Raw genomic sequence first — 20,599 nt, 5'->3', positions numbered from 1 at the left:
AACTCCAGACTCAAACTTCTAAGTGGTACCAGGTACTTTTGGCTCACGCCTACAATCCTAGCTACTCAGGAGGCTAAAATCTGAGGATCACAGTACAAAGCCAGCCCCGGCAGGAAAGTCTGTGAGACTCTTATCTCCAATTAACCACCGAAAACCAGAAGCGGTGCTATGGTTCAAAGTGTTAGAGTGCTAGCCTTGAGTGAAAAAGCCCAAGGAAAGCACCCAGGCCCTGAGTTCAAACCCAGTACTGACACAAGGATGGGAACAGAGTTGAAACCATTTTACTTCTGAGACATGTGTCGTCTTCTCTCCCAAACGGATGTGAGTCAGAATGGGGACTCTTGGGTGGTCCTCGCTTGGATGACTTCTCCTCAGAGGACAGGAGGACAGGATAAGCCGTGTTTCCTGTGAGAGGCAGCTCGTCTTTGCGGAGTTGAGGGCTTAGAGGACCTGTGGAGGAGATAAAGAATTTGGAAAACGAGCAGTCACAAATGTATGGAAGGTCTTCTGCTTTCCTCTGAACCTGGCCCCAACAGAACGTGTGGAATTGCCTACCAGCTTCACAGACACAGACACAGACACAGCTCTGAGCACCCCCCCCTCCCCGCTCCTAGCACCTTAAAGACAGCAGCACAGGACACTGGTCAGAAGACAGTATTTATACAAGACAGCTCAAAGTTAAACTGGAGTCATAAAATCCACACCACAGGATGGCAGATTTCATGAGGGAACGGAGGGTGCTAATGGCCTGCCAGCACAGCCATTCCCTCTCACCCATGGCCATGTGTGTGAAGTTGTTTCTGGGCATGAAGCCCCGGCTGGAAGCTGGGGCTGCACAAACATCACCCCGGGTAACTCTATAATCAACTGAGCTTCCTCTCTTCACCAGGATCCCATGGGAACGTACAGGTGCCTGCCTTTCTCCCAGCACTGCATTTTCAGAAAGCTGACTTTAAATTAAAAGTTTCAAAACACTTTTCATCCCCAAATTCCTACAGACTATCACTTATTAATCCCAGTCTCAAATCCTTAATCTCAAACTTTTGACACACCTAGCCAGACGGTGAAATGTCATTCTTAAAATCGGTTTTAAAGTTCATAAAAAAAATAATTTCTAAGACTAGTGTCTTAGAATTACAGGTTTCTTACACCTGTAATCCTAAACCAGAAGGCTGAGATCTGAGGATTGTAGTTCAAAGCCAGCCCAGACAGAAAAAAAACTAGAGACTCCTTTATCTCCAATGAACCACAAAAAACCAGAAGTGGAGGTGTGGCTAAGTGGAAGAGTGTCAGCCTTGAGTGAAAAAACTAAGTAAAAGTGCTTGGCCCTGAGTTCAAGCCCAGTAACAGCGCACACACACACACACACACACAAACACACTTATAGTTACAACATAGCAGTTAAAGTAATAAATTTATTTTCTACTTTCCTAAATATTCCATGTTGTTACCAATCATAATAAAAAGAACTATGTACATAAAGTTTTACACTTTGTTTTTAGAGATTTCATCATGCTTGATAATGGCTCATTCTAGGCTCTATCGATTATTAGCATAGGAGCACACACATACATGTTCCAGGCTCTATCAATTATTATAATGCATAGGAGCACACACATACAAGTTCTAGGTCTATCAATTACTATCATAGGAGCAAACACATACAAGTTGCCTGAGCTGACCTTCCTACAGCAAGGTTAAAGACCTTTCTACAGCAAGGTTAGTGTGGTACTTACAGGTGGGAAGGCTTAGTTTGCAACAACAAAAAAAATCCCGCTGAGCAAACTATTATCAAAATAGCAAATCTCAGCAGAGGCTAATATCCTCCTACAGACTGTGGAGAAACACTCAGGAGTTAATAGTAAAAATATTCAGGAGAAGAATTTAAAAATCTTAGTTCTTTGCCTCGAGGAAAGACTAAAGAGAATGAGCCAGGATTCCATGCTGCTTAATAATGGACCTACAAGACTCTGAGACTCATCTCTGAGCTGTCAGATCTGACCTGAAAAAGAGAAGTCAACTAGGTTTATATCTCAACAAATTAAAATTGAATTTTGTTCTAAAATCTAACAATTAAATAAAATCCCTTGAGATCATTGAAAACATCCTGCAGCGCTACTCACAAACTAAGAAAGTTAGAGTGCCACCTTAAAAGCTGTTGTCAGCCTTCAGTAGCACAGGTTGTTTCTGTACATACAGCCAAATCAACTGAAAATATTGTCACCACTCTGAATATGTCTGCACTGGACATACTTTCTCCTTATCCTTACTTCCTACATAAAACAGCACTTACAGCCTGGTGCTGGTGGCTCACACCTGTAATCCTAGCTACTCAGGAGGCTGAGATTTGTCTCAAAGTCAGCCCAGGCAAGAAAGTCCTAGAGACTCTTATCTCCAGTTAACCACCAGAAAACCAGAAGTGGTACTGCAGCTTAAAGTGGTAGACCACTAGCCTTGAGCAAAAACAGCTCAGGCCCAGAGTTCAAGCCCCAGGACTGGCAAAAAAAATAATAAAAAATTAAAAAAGCAAACAAAAAGCAGCATTTACAACAAATGAGGTATAAGTAAACTCGAGATGATTTAAAGTACAAGACGAATGTATTCAGGTTACATACAAATAATACCCCATCTTCAGTCATGCGGCTTAAACTCAGGGCCTGGGCACTGTCCCTGAGCTTTTTCACTCAAAGTTAGTGCTCTACCACTTTAAGCCACAGCACCACTTCTGGTTTTCTGGTGGTTAACTGGAGAGTCTCTAGGGGGCTGGGAAGGTGGCTCAGTGGTAGAGCGCTTGCCTTGCACGCATGAGGCCCTGGGTTCCATTCCCCAGTACCACATAAGCAAAAAGAAAAAAAGCCAGAAGTGGTGCTGTGGGTCAAGTGGTAGAGTGCTAGCCTTGAGCTGAAGAACTGAGGAACAGCGCCCAGGCCCAGAGTTCCAGCCCCACGACCCGACCCAAAAAAAAAAGTCTCTAGGACTTTCTTGCCTGGCTGACTTTGAACCTTGATCCTCGTATCTCGGCCTTCTGAGCAGCTAGGGTTACAAAGAGCCACCAGTGCCCTGCTAACCCACCCCATCTTTAAAGAAACCTTGGCTTCCTCCAAGGCACCCCCAAAGAGATTCCCCTGCAAATACTGAGGAAAGGCTGGTTAACAGGTGTTAAGGCACCCACTCTGACCCGCCTCTCAGCAGTTCAACTTTAGTTCTACCCAGTGAAGCCAGGCCTGTGGGATCGGAGGAGCCGCCGAGAACAACTGGCTCAACCTCAGTTTACTGACAGACCATGCGCTGCTCTCCAACGTTTCAATCACCCAGCCTGACATACACACACACCACAATTACCGAATAAGGTACCCACAATTTTTCCAGGGCAGAAAACTCACTTCTCAGGCTGGGAAGGTGGCTCAGTGGTAGAGTGCCTCACATGCATGAGGCCCTGGGTTTGATCCCTCAGCACCACATAAAGAGAAAAAAGCAGAAGTGGACACTCTGCTCAAGAAGTGGCTCAAGTGGTAGAGCGCTAAGCCTTGAGCTGAAGAGCTGAGGGACAGCGCCCAGGCCCAGAATTCAAGCCCCATGACCGACATAAATAAACAAACAAACAAACAAACCTCACTTCTCTAGGCCCCACAAATTACTTAACCATCTCAGATGGGAGGTCTAAATATAGACTTCTCCGTCTTGAAGCGTGTACAGTTTGTGGGAGGAGGGGTGTGGTGGTGGTTTTTCTATGAGGAGCTGAGCCCTGCAGGAAGGTGTGTGCCTGAGCTCCGGCCTACACCACTCTCAGGATTCCACACAGGAGCCCAAGACGCTGAGCAAGAACCTGGCCCTAAACCACTCTCCAGTTTGTTTTGTTGGCAAGCCACATGCAGCATTCTTGTGCTCAATTATAAAGGTTCACTGAGCTCCTACGTCAAGGAATTTTAATACCACAGGCATGATTATGGGGGCGGGGGGAATGCGCCAGTCTCTGGCTAGCTGGAAGAGCACCGAAAAGCTCGCAAAGAAAACCTGGCTCCTCCACCCCACTCTGCCTAGACGTCTTTTGGCATGAGGGAGAGCCATACTTGCAAGGCAGTCAGCCAATACACCATTTGAGGAGACCCCTAAAGCCCAGCAGTAGCCACTTCCTGATACCCCATCCCTCCTCCCTCTCTAGCTATTACACATGCCTTGCATTTTATTTCCCATTGACCTTATCACACAGACATATCCCTAGTCCATTCCTCTTCAAGTCCTATTTTGTCATCGAATGTGGTGCACACTACCTCTGGCTTATTGCTGGTACTCAGTCAATCTCAGGTTCTTCCTGAAATCCCAGCAATTGACTTGGTGGCAATCAGGTAGACCAGGATTTGAGGCCAGCTCAAACACAAGACCCCCATTTCAACAGAAAAACTGGGCAGTAGGACAGAAAATACTTTGGGAGATAAAGCAGGGCTGGGCTGTGGCTCAAGTGATAAAAAGTAGCAGGCTAGCAAGTCTAAGGCCCTGAGTTCAAATCCCAATGTTAGCAAAACAAAATCATCCTCCACGTAGAACTGGAGCAGCTCCCTTGGCAATGGTACAGCTTCCAGTGGGATGTCATACCTGTGAAAAACGAAACTACCCAATCATTTTGTCCACCTTTTATAAAAAAGGCTATCGAGGAGCTACTCAAACCACACTACCCTAGGATGAGGCCTGTGCTCTCCCTCTCTGTGGAAAGAAATCCAGATAATGTCCAAAGTGCCCTACAAGAGAACAGCACATAGCAAGAACTTAAAAAGACCATTTTGAGGGTGTCTGACCTAAGTATCATTTCTCTATGGAAGGCTTTGATTCCAGCTCAGCAAAGCGGGGGAGTCAATTCTCCCAGACTTTCTGCCCTCCTGAGGTGAGACTTAACCATTCTAATTTGGCAGGGTTTGATGTGCATGATCAATTTTGACTGACAAATGCATTGTTACTGAGGAAGAGAGCCTGAAGACATGCTCCTCACGATCACAGCAGGCTGCTGCCACCTTGTGGTTACTGGGTGAAAACGTGCGAGCAGCAAAGCATGCAGGCAGAGCTCGCAAGGAAACAAAAAATTTATTTTATTTTTTGCTCAGATATTTCATTATTTACGAAGTAACTTGGATATCAATCTGAGTTCATTCTTTGTAAACACTGAGTCTGGGTGAGCATTCTGAACTAATCACCTAAGAAGTATAATCCAGAACCTACTTTTTGACAGTGCATAGATGTGGATGATTATAACTCAAATGAGGTAATACCTAGAACAAAGATCTCTTGTTAGGAAAGATGCTCTCTGTCCTAAATCCTTCATTAACTGTAGGTCTTCATCCATCATATCTAAGGGAAGGGCTGCTTCTTCTTCTTCTTCCTCTTCCCTCTCAATCCTTGACTGGTCGTTTTTCCTTTGGGTCTTCCAACGGAATGGGTTTCTTAGAAACAGCATCTTTTACAGCTTGCCTTAGTTTCCTCTCTTCTTTCCCGTACTTCTTGAGTGCTTTGCTGTTTAAATTGCTTATTTTTTAGCCTGTTTTCAAGTTTGACTTTACTAGTTTTTAACAACTTGCGGAAGCTTGGGACCTGTTTTTTATTCCTCCTCGCCTTCATCTTTAGGACTGAACGTCCAATTCAGCTGGGCCAGCGGTGATCCAGGCCCCAAGGCGAGTAACATACGTGCACAAGCCTCCCTTCCTTCGAAACAAAAAATTTATGAAGAGCACAAAGCATCAAGACCATGTGTACAAAAGTTTTATTTCACATCCTAAATATTTAGGTTGAAAATACAAATTAGCCCTATTTGCAAAGAAAGCTTAACAACTGCGAAATCCACCTCCAATCCTCTCTGCAGGACTCAAAGCTTTTTCTAGACCAATATGGAGAACTGAAAAGCCAGCCAACACAGAAAAGCACCTGTCCCCTAAACAGACCTGTTATTTACATAAGATAATGTTGGGTTGGTCTGTGGAGCCAGGAAGGGGTGAATGGTCTGGGTGTGCTGGGCAGGGGAGAGGAGAAGGAGCGTCTGAGGGGTGGAGATGAGTAGATGGTCACAGTCTGCCCCCACCCTTCCTCCTGCCCCCACCCCCCAGCGGGACAGCTTTCATCACCAGTCCTCATCCAAGCACATCACCACGTCCCTCAGCTTCAGCCATTTAAACACGATCCTTGGAGAATGAAGGTGAAGACTGACTGGGATGGGGACGTGGGAAACACGCAGGCCTCCAGTCCAGGGCCAGCCCTCCTCAGATGAGGAAGATGATGCCTTCTGACACCATGACCTGGTTGTCATCCTGCATCCTGTCCAGAGCAGCCTGGATCTCCTCGGGGGAGAAGGGCTCTTCTCGGTCGCGGTTGACAGATTCTGTGAGAAGGTTCATGCCCACAGACTGGGCGTGAGCTTCCCGGAACACGTCCAGGAGGGCCACCTTGAAAGCCTTCAGCCTGCCCAAGACAGGAAAAGGGTAGAGGAGTAAGTCAACCCAACGCAGCCAAAACCCATACTAGGAAAACCTTAGTAAGGGCCATGCAACTCCTCCCTTTTCCCCCACCTCTACCTGTGCCTCAGTTAAAGCTAACCTCCTGTTCTATAGCGATTCCTACATCTTAGGAAGTAACATCATTTGAAAATTAGAGGGCAACATGGAGTCAGAGATTCATGCCTGCAATCCTAGCTACTTGGGAGGCTGAGATTGGGAGGACAGTGGTTTGAGGACAGCCTGGGCAGCAAAGTTTGTGAGACTCCCTTCTTAAATGATAGTTGAACCTGGTGCCACACACCAGTCATCCAAACTACAAGACCTCCAACACAGGCAGAGGGCAATCCAAGCATGCACCCAGGCAGGAAGCAAAAAAAAGATGACAAAGGTGTGGGTCAGTAACAGAGCACCTTTCCTAGAGAGCACGAGGCCCTGAGTTCAACTCCAGTACAGTTAAGAAAAATTAAAACAGAGAGGATGTGTGTGTGTGTGTGTCTGTGTGTGTGTGTGTGTGTGGACTTCTGGTTTTTCTGTTAGTTAAATGGAAATAAGAGTCTCTAGGATTTGTCTCTCTGAACTAACTTTGAATCTTAATCCTCAGATCCCAGCCTCCTGAGTAATTAGAATGAGAGGCAATGAACACGGGTGCCTAGCCTTGAGGCCTTTAAAGTTGCTGTACACTGCCAATCCCACCGTCTGTCTTGGAGGCCAATTCACCCGCACTTACGCTGGATTTTAAAGTGCCTGCTTCCAGGACCTCACTCCCTATATTTCACATGAGTATGACACACTGAGGAAGGCTCCACTGGAAACAGTGGCCATATGGAACCACCAAAACTAAACTCATTGAAAAGATGTTGACACTTCCACACTAGGGAAAACCTGTTACCACTAAGAGTGAATCCATGAGAAGATAAAGCACTTTAGACAGAGTTGTTTCTGGAGGAGCAATTACAACTGATTATCATGGCTTCCCCTAAACACTTCTCAAGATTTTTCTGATTTTTTTGAACACACTGCATTGAGTTCCAGATATATTAAAAAGAAAAGCTAACCTTATCTATGGGGTTTCTTTGGGGACCAGTAAACTATAAGTTTACAGAAAAAAATGTTTCCTCAAACTCTAGCAAAAAACCACTAAAAAACAAATGATCATTTTGAAAAAAGAAAAAGTATCCTATTGAAAAGAATCCAAAGGTATAAAAAGACAAATTTTACCCTTATTTCCTGACCCCTTGAAGATATAATCAAGCTCCCACAGAGAGAGAATTCAAAAAGCAAACTGAGCAATGTGGGATTCTGGGTGGAGTTCTCCATATGATTCTCCCAACTGTCCTGTAAGTTCCACATTCCACTTGGCATAGAAGCATTTTTTAAAACACTGTTGGTAAGCGTTACAATAGCAGAGCTGGTCCTCCCTCAGCCGGAACTCGGGAGGCCCAGGAGCCACATCCCCACTCACCTGGACTCTTCCAACTCCATCTTCTGGGATTCCGCAGTCTCCTGAGACTCGCTGGACTCCTTCTGGGGCTCCTTGGTCTCCTGTGAGTCTGCTGTCTTCGGAGTGTGTACTTCAGAGGATGGACAGAGCACGGATGAGAAGATGGAGGTGAACACTGCCACTATCACCAGAGAGGCAATCTTCTCCACCCCTCACCCCTCTCTGAGCCTGGGAGTGCTCCTGTCTCCCTTGGTTCTTAGAGGGTCGGAGAGACAGAGGAATTGAGTCTGGAGCTGGGGGCTCCGGGGGTAGAGCATCTGCCTAGCAAGCACCAGGACTTGAGTTCAAAAGCAAATGACACCAGAAACTCCCAACCAACCAACCAACCCTCTCTGAAAAAAATGAGTCAGGCAGAAGGGCCCTCAACATACGTTATCTGGAGCACTTAGAGCAGATTTGACAAAAGATCACAGTGTGTGGAGAAGGGAGCAAACAACGGAGCAAAGTCTATTTTCCAAAGTTTTGCTATGGCTTGCCCTGAGTTCTTGCGGCAAGCCCCCTGCACACAGGCCCCTAAGCAGGAGTCAATGTGCAAAGGGCAACTAGGAAGATACGGCGTCAAAGGAAGAAGACCTCTGCTGCACCTGCAACGCTCACTCACCTTGGGGCATCTCCTCCTCTGTGTCACTGAAGTCATAGGGGTCATAGGAGTCCCCATCCTTGGCACCTGACTGACGAGTCTTCCTCCTAAAATACACACCATAGTTAGGTAAAAGGAAAGTTCTCAGCAGCAGCAACAGAACTATCTACAATCAAAGTGAAGTCTAGGCCGAGGCTTACACCAACCATGCAGGCTGAGTCATTTCCTAGCTAGAATGCAACCAGGCTGTTTCCCAATGTTTTTCCCTATTGCCTATAACTGTAGCTACTCAGGAGGCTGAGATTTGAGGATCGACGTTCGACACCAGCCTATAAGGCAATTATCTCCAATGAACTACCAAAAAAGCCACAAGCAGAGCTGTGGCTCAAGTGGTATAGAGTGCTAGCCTTGAGCAAAAAGGCACAGGACAGAGCTCAGGCCCAGCACAAAGGTGTATATCCCAAAGGCGGAATGAGTGGGTTTACTGCCATTTGGCCTATCCACAGATGTGACAGAAAGCATCACTCCAGACACAGCTGGGGCTCGCTCCCTCCCGCTTGTCTCAGGCCCTGTCCCGGAGCCCTGCAGATCCCCGGGGAACTGCTGTCATCCAGCAGCACAGTGCCCTCTACTCTCTCCCAGCAAACAGGGCTTTCTTCTAGTAACTCCATTCTGCCTCACCTCTTCCTCTTCTGCCTTTGGTCCTCCTGGCTTTTTTCTTCTTCATCTTCCGTCTCTGATTCATCTTCACTTCGCTTCTTACGTTTCTTCTCCTTCTCCAGGACCTAGACCAAAGGTAGGCATGGGTGATGTGTGAACAGAACAAAGAACCCCTTCCACATCATCAGCAGTTCTGATGGCCTACCAACCCTGCCCTAGGACCAATGGCCAGCAGAGGGTGGCGCTCGTCCTTCCAAATGTTGGAAGGCCTTTCACATAGTAGGTACTCAATAAACGCTGGCTGAAATAAAAAGCAAATGAAGGTAAAAATCCAAACCGTTCTGGTTACAGAAAATTATTTCTTTGTAATTGAAATGTTTAATGAAAATTTAACACAAACTCCAAACTAGCAAAAGGGAAAAAAAAATCAGGAAAAATGTTACATACACTTGCAACAAGGACTAATGCATTACATGAAGGGAAAGACAGGAAAAAAAGGAGGAAAGGGAAGTCGAGGCTCCCCTTCATCTTTTTTGTGCCAATACTAGGGCTTGAACTCAGGGCCTGAGCCCGAGCTTTTGAGTTCAAGGCTGATGCTCTACTTCTTTAGCCACAACTCTATAAAGAAATCTCATACTTTCCGTCCCAGGCTTGTTTTGAACCATAATCCTCAGATCTCAGCCTCCTGGGTAACTGGGAATATAAATGTGAGCAAATGTGAGCTACCAACAAAAATAAACTATGTGTGTCTGTGTATGTGTGTGTCTGTGTGTGCCAATACTGGCTTAAACTCAGATTTGGGGCACTATCCCACCTCCAAGGCTCACCTTCTTGAAGTATGCATACTGGACCAGCTCCACAGCTTCCTCCGCATCCTGCAAGTCCACGGTCTTGCTCATGCGGGCCTTTGCGTGGGCTGTGGACAACCGAATCAGAGTTTCCAGGGTTCTCGCTGTAACTGGAGATGTCTGGGAAAGAAAACAAGACAGGATTTCTTCCAGAATCTGGTAGACTACCACCAAATACTCCAGGAAGTACATACAAATATTCAAAGGCCAGTTTTCACTGAAGCTGCCATTTAAAGTAGAAATCTTAGCCTCTACTAGCAGAGCTAGAGAACCCAAATCCACCAAGACCACAGCTAAACTAGTGAATTATGCTCAGTTGCTGGCTTCGTTAGAGGGCTTTTGACAACCCAGAACCGTTCATGGGGAGAGAAGGACAAAAAGAGAAGAGTTTAATATGAAGACAAGCATTATGTAATCTTTAGAGAATAAAATTCAAAGTCATGGGTAAAAGTTGACGAAGAGCAAATTTATACCCAATAATATTATTCTAAAGAATTTGTAAGAATTTTATTCTAGGGCTGGGAAGGTGGCTCAGTGGTAGAGCGCTTGCCTTGCATGCCTGAGGCCCTGGGTTCGATTCCTCAACACCACATAAACAAAAAGAAAAAAGTCGGAAGTGGCACTGTGACTCAAGTGGTAGAGCGCTAGCCTTGAGCTGAAGAGCTGAGGGACAGCGCCCAGGCCCAGAGTTCAGGCCCCACGACTGGACCCAAAAAAAAAAAAAGAATTTTATTCTAAAATTCCCATGCAGTAGTGTTTTGAGCACATGGTCACAGGAGCAAACGGTTCTAGCAGAAGACAAAGTAGGCATGAGGCTAGAGTAGAAGGGCCTAGGATCCTATCTAAATCCAAACAAAGAAGTCTGTGTCACCGGATGAGGACTTTGAGCATGGGACTTCCTGCTATAAAATCGTATGTGAGCTACACTAGCCCGCTTAGCATAACCATCACAAATGTTCAACTCACTGATTTGCCGAAAACAGTGTACTAACATCAGTCTGGGACCTCTTCCCTGACAGCCACACTCCTCCAAGGAATGCTAAACATAGCAACTGTCTTCATCTGCACTTAAGCTTTTCACATTCATTCCTTCATAAGAACCACATGAGGCCCATATATATAGACAGATGCGTAATTAATCAATACGTATGATCTCTGTACCTACATTCGGCCTCTCCTTCTCTAATCTAAGCTCTCTGAGGACAGTTCCTGTCTTTTCCCACTGTGGGTGAGAACAGGGTCAAGGTGAGTTCCCAGAAGCCTCTTGTATTCCCTGAATGAGGAACCTGCACTGCTGGAGTCCTTACTTCATTTTCCTTTGGCGAAGGAAATGATGAAAACAGAGTCTACAGGCACTAGCAGAGAGGGAAGTGTGCAGAGACCAGGAAGGATCCCAGTGCCGCCACACTCTGGGAGAGCAGGGACTCCTGCCCAGCATCCCCTCTAAACCCCGTCCGCGCTCCCCTCGGGCCCTCACCCGCGCGGTGTCGGTGCTCATGCTGTCCTGGCTGCGCAGGCGCGAGTACTCCTCGGCAATGTAGGCAGCTGACTCCTGGGTCAGGACCGGCTTGATGATCTTGGCCACGTGGATGTACTTCTTCATGAACGCTGCACTCACCATCTTCTCCCTGGGCCATACACATTGAGTGCCCTTTCCCCACCGCACCTACCACAGGCCCCTCACAATGACCGCTTCCATAAAGCCCTCCCACCTGCTCAAATTTAATTTGAGGTAGTATTTCTAAATTGGGTTGTTTAAGAAGATGATTAGGTATTGTCTATTCATTGTACAAATGCTTCTCTCTGTGCCCCAGGATTCCTATGGCCTTGAACATCTGCTCCCAAGTTTCTTTTAGCCAAACCCACTGGCCGAGTCTCTGCTGAGTGCTATACCACAATGCCAGGTATGAGGAAGACTTCACACACACCATCTGCTGGGAAGGCTGTCAGTTTCTATTTTAGGAAAAGATCTGACCCTGAGCTGAGTCACCCACAAACATTTCCAAGACAATCAGCCAAGACAGAGTATACATGAGCAAAGGAAAAATGGCCCCCAGGGTTATGGCTCCTTGGCCTGAGCAGAGTGCTGCATTCTAACAAGACACAAACTGCAGGCTCCCTCGAGTGGGACAAGAAATGCTCACTTTTTCTTCTTGGTCCCATGCAGCAGGTTGTCATGCTTCTCATAAACCTGGGTGTCCTGATGGTCGTCCAGGCTGAAGTTGGGATCGTCGGTGGCCAGGATTTCCACAGCGCTTCCCAAGGGCAGGGCTGGTAAAGCCAAGTTGAGAGAGGGGAGTGAGAAAGAGGGGAACCCAAGGGAAGATGCTTCTCCAGCACAGGAAGACCAGACCCAGAAGGTAACAGCTGTGGAGAACCTATGGGGAAGCAGGTGGAAGCAAGCAGGTGGAACTACCTGGCTCACTGAGTTGACCAAAGGCACTCTAGAACCCCAAACCTGACATTCTCTGGGGCAGGTGAGGGTATCTGCAGCATCAGCGCAGATACCCAACACCCATGCCCCGCCGGGCTGGGCAGTCAGAACCCCTTCCGCTGGCCACCCTCACTGTCCCAGGGCCTCACCATCACCATCCTGCTCCCCGGGGGCCCTGTAACGGTGCATTCTGAGGACATGGTCTGAGATCTCCCGATCCTGCTCAGGATCCATCTGATCCAGCATGATGAAGAGCAAATCAAATCGGGACAGCAGTGAGTCCTGCAGCCCGATGTTTTCCATGGGGGTCTTGTACTGATCATACTGGGAACACAGAAAGAAAGCAGAGTAACATCAACAGCAGGCACGACATGAAGCCACGTCAAATCTGGGAGTGGAATGAGAGAACACAACAGACAAGCAGCAGCAAAAAAACAACCTCTGTTACAGCCTTTAAAATCTATAAACCATCTCTTCCACTCACAAGCTGGCTGAAGCTCAAGCAGCCTGAGCTAACTCAGAAGCCAACCTCCGCATACAGGAGTCTCTTACAGGCTGATTGTGGCTCTCAAGTTCTGCCCCCTCCTTCCCAAGCTCAACTGAGATCTTCTTAGTCTCAATGCAGGATGGAATCTGAAATGATCCACCTCCCATACCTGTTGTCAGGATAGAGACACACCAATAGGTCTAAAGTTCAGATCCTGGAGTCTCTTACTCAGAAGATAGTGAGTAAAAAAATCTCAATAAATGTCTCACGGGTCATTATGAATCCTAACAGCTTAGGGATCCAGCACATCCCTGGGATTTAAGAAAACGAATACTCGTATTTTCCCATTTTAGAGAATTATTTTTAAATAACTCACTTTCCAAAGGATTCTGTGTCATCATGGTGGTAAGCTGCCACTATGAGCCAAGTGCAGTAATTCAGAAGCGGGCTTAGGTTAGTCTGACCGGTTGTGTACCCCACACTCTCAGCCAGTGATAGGGTAAAACCCAAGAGGGGCAGGGACAATGATCAAGGACCTGATTCCACTCACCCTGCCGTACACGGGATTGGCAGCTGCCAGAACACTGCAGCGGGCATTCAGGCGCGCGTGGATGCCAGCCTTGGCAATGGTCACCCGGCCCTGCTCCATCACCTCATGGATGGCTGTGCGATCCATGTCAGACATCTTGTCAAATTCATCAATGCAAACCACGCCACGGTCAGCCAGGACCATGGCCCCCGCTTCCAGACGGCGCTCCCCTGGGGAGAGGGGAAGTGAAAATGCCTGCTGTGGTCAGGGTCGAAGGACAGGGAAAGGAGGACTCTGGCCTCCTTGTTAGGCATCTCTCACTGCAGCATACAAGAGATGGCTGCTGGAGACTGAAGGAAATCCTAGAGCATCACCATCTAAACTCCAGCCTGCACAACTGTCTGTCCCACTTTTACCAAGCAAGCTTTGGAAAGCCCTTTTCTTCACCTCACCCTCAAGTGACAACCAATTAGACTTCTACTTCTCACTGGTCTTCAAGTCTTTCCTCTGTTCATGAAGCTGTCTAATCTTCATTTTCATTTCCCTTGTAATGTACTAAGCTTTCTCTTTGGAAATGCTTTCAAATCACATTCTAGGTAGCCCTGACATCAAAAGATCATACGGACACTTAAATAACTCATCTACTATTGCAGGATCCCCTGACTTATACAATGTGGCCCCATCAACCTTCCAAATGTATCTTCCACACACAGCCTGTACCCACAGCACGTTCAAAGACTCTGCTCAGTCTCCCACTGGGCCGTACCTGTTTCCTGGTCTGTGGTAACAGCAGCTGTCAGCCCCACTCCAGAGGAGCCTCGGCCGGTGGTAGGAATGGCCCGGGGTGCAGTGCACAGCACATACCGCAGAAGCTGAGACTTGGCAACGGATGGGTCTCCTATGGACGGAGCAGTGATGACTCTAGGAAATTCCTTCCCTTTCTCCCCAGCCACCAAGTTCGATTCTTCCAGCATACTTCTCAGAATGATATAGACATACAATCATGGATTGTTAAATATTATTTCCTTGACTTTCTCCTTTACCATTTCACAAGAATATATTCAACTGCTTTTTGAATTTACGTAGGTACTGGGGCATTTTAGGTATTATAAATCAAGAATAAGATCCACAGTAGCCTTGACCTGGGATGGGACTGAAGTGTGACCAGGTACACAAGGCACAAGCTTTCACACTACAGTCTTAGCTGCCCCATCTCTCCACACACTTGGGGAGATGGTTGGCTTTAGTCTAGTGTGCCACCATACCTATCAGGAGAATGTTGATGTCCCCACGGATGTGGCTGCCGTTTTCAAGGTCCCGTTCTACCCCTCCCAAGAGCAAGCAGAGGATTGCCTTCTTGACATAGTCGTGTCCGTGGATACTTGGAGCCAGCGACCGCGCCAGCTGGTCAAAGATGTCCTGGAGGAGAACCAATGGAGTGAAAAACTTAGTGACACTCAGGGACTTCTTTCTGTGGAACGTGAACTACACAAACCCAAACACTGTACTTTACGGCAGAAGCTCCTGCTCTACAATAAACCACACATCAGAACACGTATCAGAGCAGGTGAAGACATAGCCTAGATCTGAATGTTTGTTTCAAGGCTTATTCCTCAAGAAAAAAGAACAAGGGGCTGGGGAAGGCGGCTCAGTGGTAAAGTGCTTGCCTCGTATGCATGAGGCCTTGGGTTTGATTCTTCATCACCCTATAAGCATAAAAAGCCGGAAGTGGCGCTGTGGCTCAAGTGGTAGAGTGCTAGCTAGCCTTGAGCTGAAGTGCCCAGGCCCAGAGTTCAGGCCCCACAACCAAGCAAAAAAAAAAAAAAAAGAAAAAGAAAAAAGAACAAGCTGGGTTGTAACTCAGTGGTAAAGTGTTAGCCTAGCATACACAGACGCTGGGTTTGCAAAAAAAAAAAAAAAGGGGGGGTGGCAAAGTTCAAAACATTTGGGATTTATTACGAATGTATTATCCTTTGGCAGTAACTTTTATCACATGTTCAATTCTTAGTGTGCAAATCCTGTCTTTCCCCCCATTCCCCAAAATCCTGTCTTTAAAAAGAAAAAAGGACAGGAAAAATATGAAATGGAGAACTAAAACAGAGACAATCACACTTAAATCAACTACTAATGTATCACTCTTCCCCTACACTTAAGACTGGTGCACTGACCCGCCATCCTGTCCCAGCCCACTCCAAGGTAAACAGAAAGCCTAACTCCCACTCTCATACTGGGTTCACGATCAGCCCAGCAGGCACCACAACAGAATGACAGATCAAATGGAAAACCTTTTACTTCTGGTTGGAACAAAACTGGATGAAGCCAGCAACCAATATTTCACAGAAGGTAATCATCACCATCATCATCATCATCATCATCATCTTCTTCTAGCTCAAACATAGAAACAGCTAGAACCCAAACTCTTCAAATCCTTTCCCAGCCTTAAATCCCCAACGATGCCCAGACCTTGGAACGGGTTTTACTGAACTTCTTGATCTTGGCTATGTCCTCCGCAGAGAATGAGGGCTGAATGTCCTTGCTCATTTGCTTCACATTGCAGGCAATCAGAACAGTCCTGGGACAAAGACAAGAGCCAGACAGGCAAATGAGGGCAAAATGAGAGCCAGCAGGGGGGCTGTGCTGAACCGAACGATCAACTCTCTCTGTCAATGACCTCAAGAGGATGACAATGTCTCCTTCTGTCACTTATTTATCTCCTGCTGACACACACAAGTTGGGAGAAGGAATAGGAATAATTGAGAAGCTTCTAGGTGAGCCATAACACTGTATCATGTCACTAACCATTCCTGCCCTCGGCCTAAGACAGTAAATGTCACCAGTTCCACCTGAAAGGACAGAGGCTTAGGAGGCATCCACTGTACAGACAGGTGCTTCCCTCAACGGTTAGAACTCTTTGAAATACAGCCAACTAAGCCAGGCGCCGGCAGCTTACACCTGTAGTCACAGATACTCAGGTGGCTGAGATCTGAGGACTATGGTTTGAAGGCAGCCCAGGAAGGCAAGTCTGTAAGATTCTTATCTTCAATTAATCACCAAAGAGCAGAAAGTAGAGCTGTGACTCAAGTGGTAGAGTGCTAGCTTGAGTGCAAAAAGCAGGCACTGAGTTCAAGCCCCCGTACAGCCAACTAGTCAACTAGACCAAGAATATACTGCTAGGAATAGAAACTGCTCGCCGTTTTCCAGAGCCCATACCTGAAGGTCCCTGAGGTGTAACCTTCCTTCTTGCCAGGAAGGCAGCGGTAGGTCCCCACCACCTGGATTCGGTCACCAGGCTTCACCTTATCCACCAAGTCATCATCTAGAATGACATCCACGGAGCGGGGCAGCTGTCCCGCGGGGGCCTTCTCTGGCATCTCCTGGATAGTGATGGTCTGGTGGTCCTTATAGACAGAAAGGCCATATTCCGTCTCAAGAGGATTGTTCTCCTCATCCTGAAAAGAGGCACACAGAAAAATAGTTAATTTAGTTTTGTGTTTAAAATGGCACACCCATTGGGCATCTAGCATGAGCAACATGACTGAGAAATGGCTTCATGGAATTTTGGTATCTAGAAACAAAACTAAAACCAAGTTATCTTCTCCATTCTCCAGCCTCATTTCTGGTCTGGTAACAGTCTATCTAACGGAGAGTCGCGGTCAGATGGAAAGGGAAACATTAACATGGAAGTGGGGGTTCTTACCCCCCTACTGAAGCTGCACACATGCTTACACACTGAGGCAGCACCCAAAGCCATTCTCTACAAGGCTCTCAGCAGCACTACTTCTAAGAGGCGGTATTACAAAGTAGCAGGCAGTATTACAAAGTATCTAAATTAAACTGCCTCTAAATGGATACTCTACCCTAATGTAAGAAAAACAGCAGGACTAACTCAAAATATAAGGCTGAACAAAAGCAGTTCAACAAGGAGAGCTGAACATGCCATCTGGAGGTAGACTTGGTGATTCTGAAGCTAATCTATGCTTGTTTCCGGTGTCTATGTGTTTGATTTCTCCATCAGCTGGCAAAGTCAAAGACAAGACTGGGTATAATTCCTATCTTGTCCTCCATACTGGATATGATTGCTTTGAAAATCTGACAGGAGGAGATTCTCTGACAAACTGATTTAGACTCAAGTAATCAGTTTTAATAATCGTGTCTTACAAAGGAAGCCTCATATCATCCTTCAGTCAAGTCAATCTGGACACATAAAGGCAGCCCTCCGTCTACCAGTCTTCTCTCAAATCCACAGTGAAATCACAGAGCAACATTATGTTACAAAAGCAGTTTTCATTTTACTTTTTCTTAAGACCATAAAATTGCTTTGCTACACTTTTTTTTCACTTTTTGCACTGGTCCCTGGGGCTTGAACTCAAGGCCCAGGCACTGTACCTGAGCTTTTTCACTCAAGACTATTGCTCTGTCATTTGAGCCACAGCTGAAGCTGTGTAGTTAACTGGAGTTAAAGAGTCACATGGACTTTCCTGCCCTAGTTGGCTTCAAACTACAATCCTCAGATCTCAGCCTCCTGAGTAGCTAGAATTACAAGTATGAACAACCATTGCACAGCTAAAGTATTCTTAAAAAAAAAAAAAACAAAAAAAAAAAAAACCAAGGCTGGGAATGTGCTAGCCTTGAGCAAAAGATGCTCAGGGACAGCTACCCAGCCCTGAGTTCAAGCCCCAGGACTGGAAAAAAAATATTTGTGAAGTTTCCACATTAAACTGGCAATCAATCTTTCCTTTAGACTAATCCTTACTTTCCATCCTGCTTACTTCTAAAACAAAGACTTCAGAATTACACAATCACTTGGATTAAAAATCATTCTGACTCCAACCCCTAAGGAAGCCCAGTTGTTTCAGGACCCTCACCTTGGTGGGGTAGACAGAGCTAGATGGAAAGGCCACAAGGGTGGTGAGGTCGGAGTAGCGCCGCTCTATAGTCTTCTTGGTAGCAGGGCAGTAGTGGACACTGCGAACAACTTTGGGCCGAACTAGAGAGCCTTGGAATGAAAAATGTGCACACAAAGTCACCAAACAAGAGAATAACAGAAGTGACATCTAAATCCATGAGCTCCAAATCTGATGTTCTCCCAACCATATTAAGCTATTGCATAACACTTGCCATATATAATTTTTATATCTACATACAGAACATCACCATATCCAAGTCAGATGCTAAGTACCACTGATTGCTACTAAAAATCAGTCGTTCACGGTTGGAAATGAAACTGCCATCAGCTCTTAGCAGAATCCTCCTTCTGCCAACACACAGTCAATTACATGGACACAGTGAACTTGCACAAGTTTTGCCATGTAATTTCATCACCCTGCCTCTCTGAAGCCATCTGAGTTGTAAGGCTCTCCTGACTAAGCCTAACCCACCTCCACTTCCTTAGTGCCCCTTTATTAACCCACGCACATTTAGTGACAATGCCCTCCACGCAGACTACGCAGCTGAGGAAGCAGGAAGTAAGGGTCCGAGGAGAGACGTGCTTAGAGCCAAAGCTGCCCTCCAGTCCTATGTAGAACTCCTCATACTGCTTGGCATAGGTAGCATCGATGGAGGCCACAAAATCTTTTAAGGCTCGCTGGAAGGCAACCAGCTCCTCAAAGGCATTGCTCAGGAGGCTGCGGGGGTCAAAAGAAAGAATAATTAGGCAGAGCAGGTAGAACTCAAGAAAATGAACCCTCACGATAGAAATAACCACTCTTAGATCATCATGGTAAAAAAAATACAGCTTCAGAGGTTGGTGAAGGGGACTTGCCTAGCGAGTGCAAGGCCTTGATTTTGGTCTTCAGTTCAAGTGGGATGGGAACAGGGATCCAGCTCCTACTTTCTCCTGCCATCCTATGATTCAAGCAAATAAACCAGAGTTCTGCAGACTAATTTATCAGAGATATGAATATTAGATTCAACTAAACACTGGACGGAGAGAAAAATGAACCATCTCCTTTTGAAAATAACAAATTAAAAACTAAATAAAGTATAGGAGCAGGGAAGGCAATGAGGGCTTCTAGGTTAACCACATTTCAATGAGGCCCCCTCCTGAGTAGACTTTCCAATCTGACCGCCAGGGAGGTGGGCAGTCTGAGTGGGTGCCAGGACGCTGACTGGCCTGTGGACTCACCGGTTAGCCCTCTTCTCGTTTTTTCTTCGCAGGTCATTAACATTGACAATTAGCCGGTATTGGTTGTCACTGATCAGGTCTCGAACTTTACTCTGGTAAATTCCTTGGTCTTCCTACAAAACAACAGCACAAACTCAAAAATGTGTCCAATCAGAAGAAGCAGCTCTTGGTGAGGGAGAGGATATGTAAGTGAACCCTGGGAACAGCTCAATCCCGGTGTGCCTTACTTAACCAGTTCTTGGCTCACCTTCGCCCTCTACTGGAGAGTATAATAACTACAGGGCCCATGCCATCACCCCCACCTTCATCCACAGCCCTCCGCACTGGCACTGCCTTCATGGGACATGAACATGAACTCAGAAAACTTGCTAACATGTACATTTAAGCCAGACACTGTGGCTCCACGCCCGTAATCCTAGCTACTCAAGAGGCTGAGATCTAAGGAGCTTGGTTGGAAGCCAGCAGGGACAGTGCAAGAGAGTACAAGAGACTCAGTTCCAATTAACCATCAAAAAGTCAGAAGTGGGACTGTGGCTCAAGCGGTAGAACACCTGCCTTGAGCAAATAAATAAAACAGCTAAGCGACAGCACCCAGCCCTCAGTTCAAGCCCCAGTACTGGCACATAATACATCCATCCATACCCACGCACAGGGGCTGAGTGAACAATGGAAATGGGTATGTCTTTCCTTGACGGTATCACTCATCCCAGCACGTTCTGTATGCTTAAACAGAGGTAAGAATGAGCCGCGAACCACCTTCTAGCATTCGTGCCCAAACCGCTTTGGCTTATCAAGCTTCCCCGACGCTCGCCCATGGGGACCCCGTCCCTGCCCGGTCTACCCGGCACCGGAAGTCGCCTCGTTCGACACCGGGCGCAGAGCGCGGGCGAGCGCATTCGGAGGTCGGAGGCTGGGGCCCGGGGCCGAGGCGGCACCGCAGGGCGCTGGGGGGGCCGGGCG

General features: G+C 46.7%; 1 protein-coding gene across 1 annotated transcript in view; it reads right to left on the bottom strand.

Moving 5' to 3' along the window:
- Positions 1-5,726: 5,726 nt before the first annotated feature.
- Mcm3 (minichromosome maintenance complex component 3) overlaps positions 5,727-20,599 on the bottom strand; it is a 15,293-nt gene continuing 420 nt past the window's right edge. The window contains exons 2-17 of the mRNA XM_013019246.1: positions 19,640-19,752; positions 18,931-19,139; positions 18,381-18,511; positions 16,726-16,964; positions 15,979-16,087; positions 14,781-14,934; positions 14,282-14,413; positions 13,537-13,745; positions 12,649-12,823; positions 12,210-12,336; positions 11,543-11,693; positions 10,045-10,185; positions 9,239-9,342; positions 8,579-8,664; positions 7,939-8,047; positions 5,727-6,441 (exon numbers count right to left, since the gene is read on the bottom strand). Of these exons, the coding sequence (XP_012874700.1) occupies positions 6,243-6,441; positions 7,939-8,047; positions 8,579-8,664; positions 9,239-9,342; positions 10,045-10,185; positions 11,543-11,693; positions 12,210-12,336; positions 12,649-12,823; positions 13,537-13,745; positions 14,282-14,413; positions 14,781-14,934; positions 15,979-16,087; positions 16,726-16,964; positions 18,381-18,511; positions 18,931-19,139; positions 19,640-19,752 (2,388 nt within the window). The 3' untranslated portion in view covers positions 5,727-6,242. The remainder of the gene's footprint in view (positions 6,442-7,938; positions 8,048-8,578; positions 8,665-9,238; positions 9,343-10,044; positions 10,186-11,542; positions 11,694-12,209; positions 12,337-12,648; positions 12,824-13,536; positions 13,746-14,281; positions 14,414-14,780; positions 14,935-15,978; positions 16,088-16,725; positions 16,965-18,380; positions 18,512-18,930; positions 19,140-19,639; positions 19,753-20,599) is intronic.

Source organism: Dipodomys ordii, unplaced genomic scaffold (genome assembly GCF_000151885.1).
Source record: "Dipodomys ordii isolate 6190 unplaced genomic scaffold, Dord_2.0 Scaffold44, whole genome shotgun sequence".
Taxonomy (NCBI): domain Eukaryota; kingdom Metazoa; phylum Chordata; class Mammalia; order Rodentia; family Heteromyidae; genus Dipodomys; species Dipodomys ordii.
The sequence above is the reverse complement of the archived record's forward strand: the minus strand, read 5'-3'. Positions and strand labels throughout refer to the sequence as shown.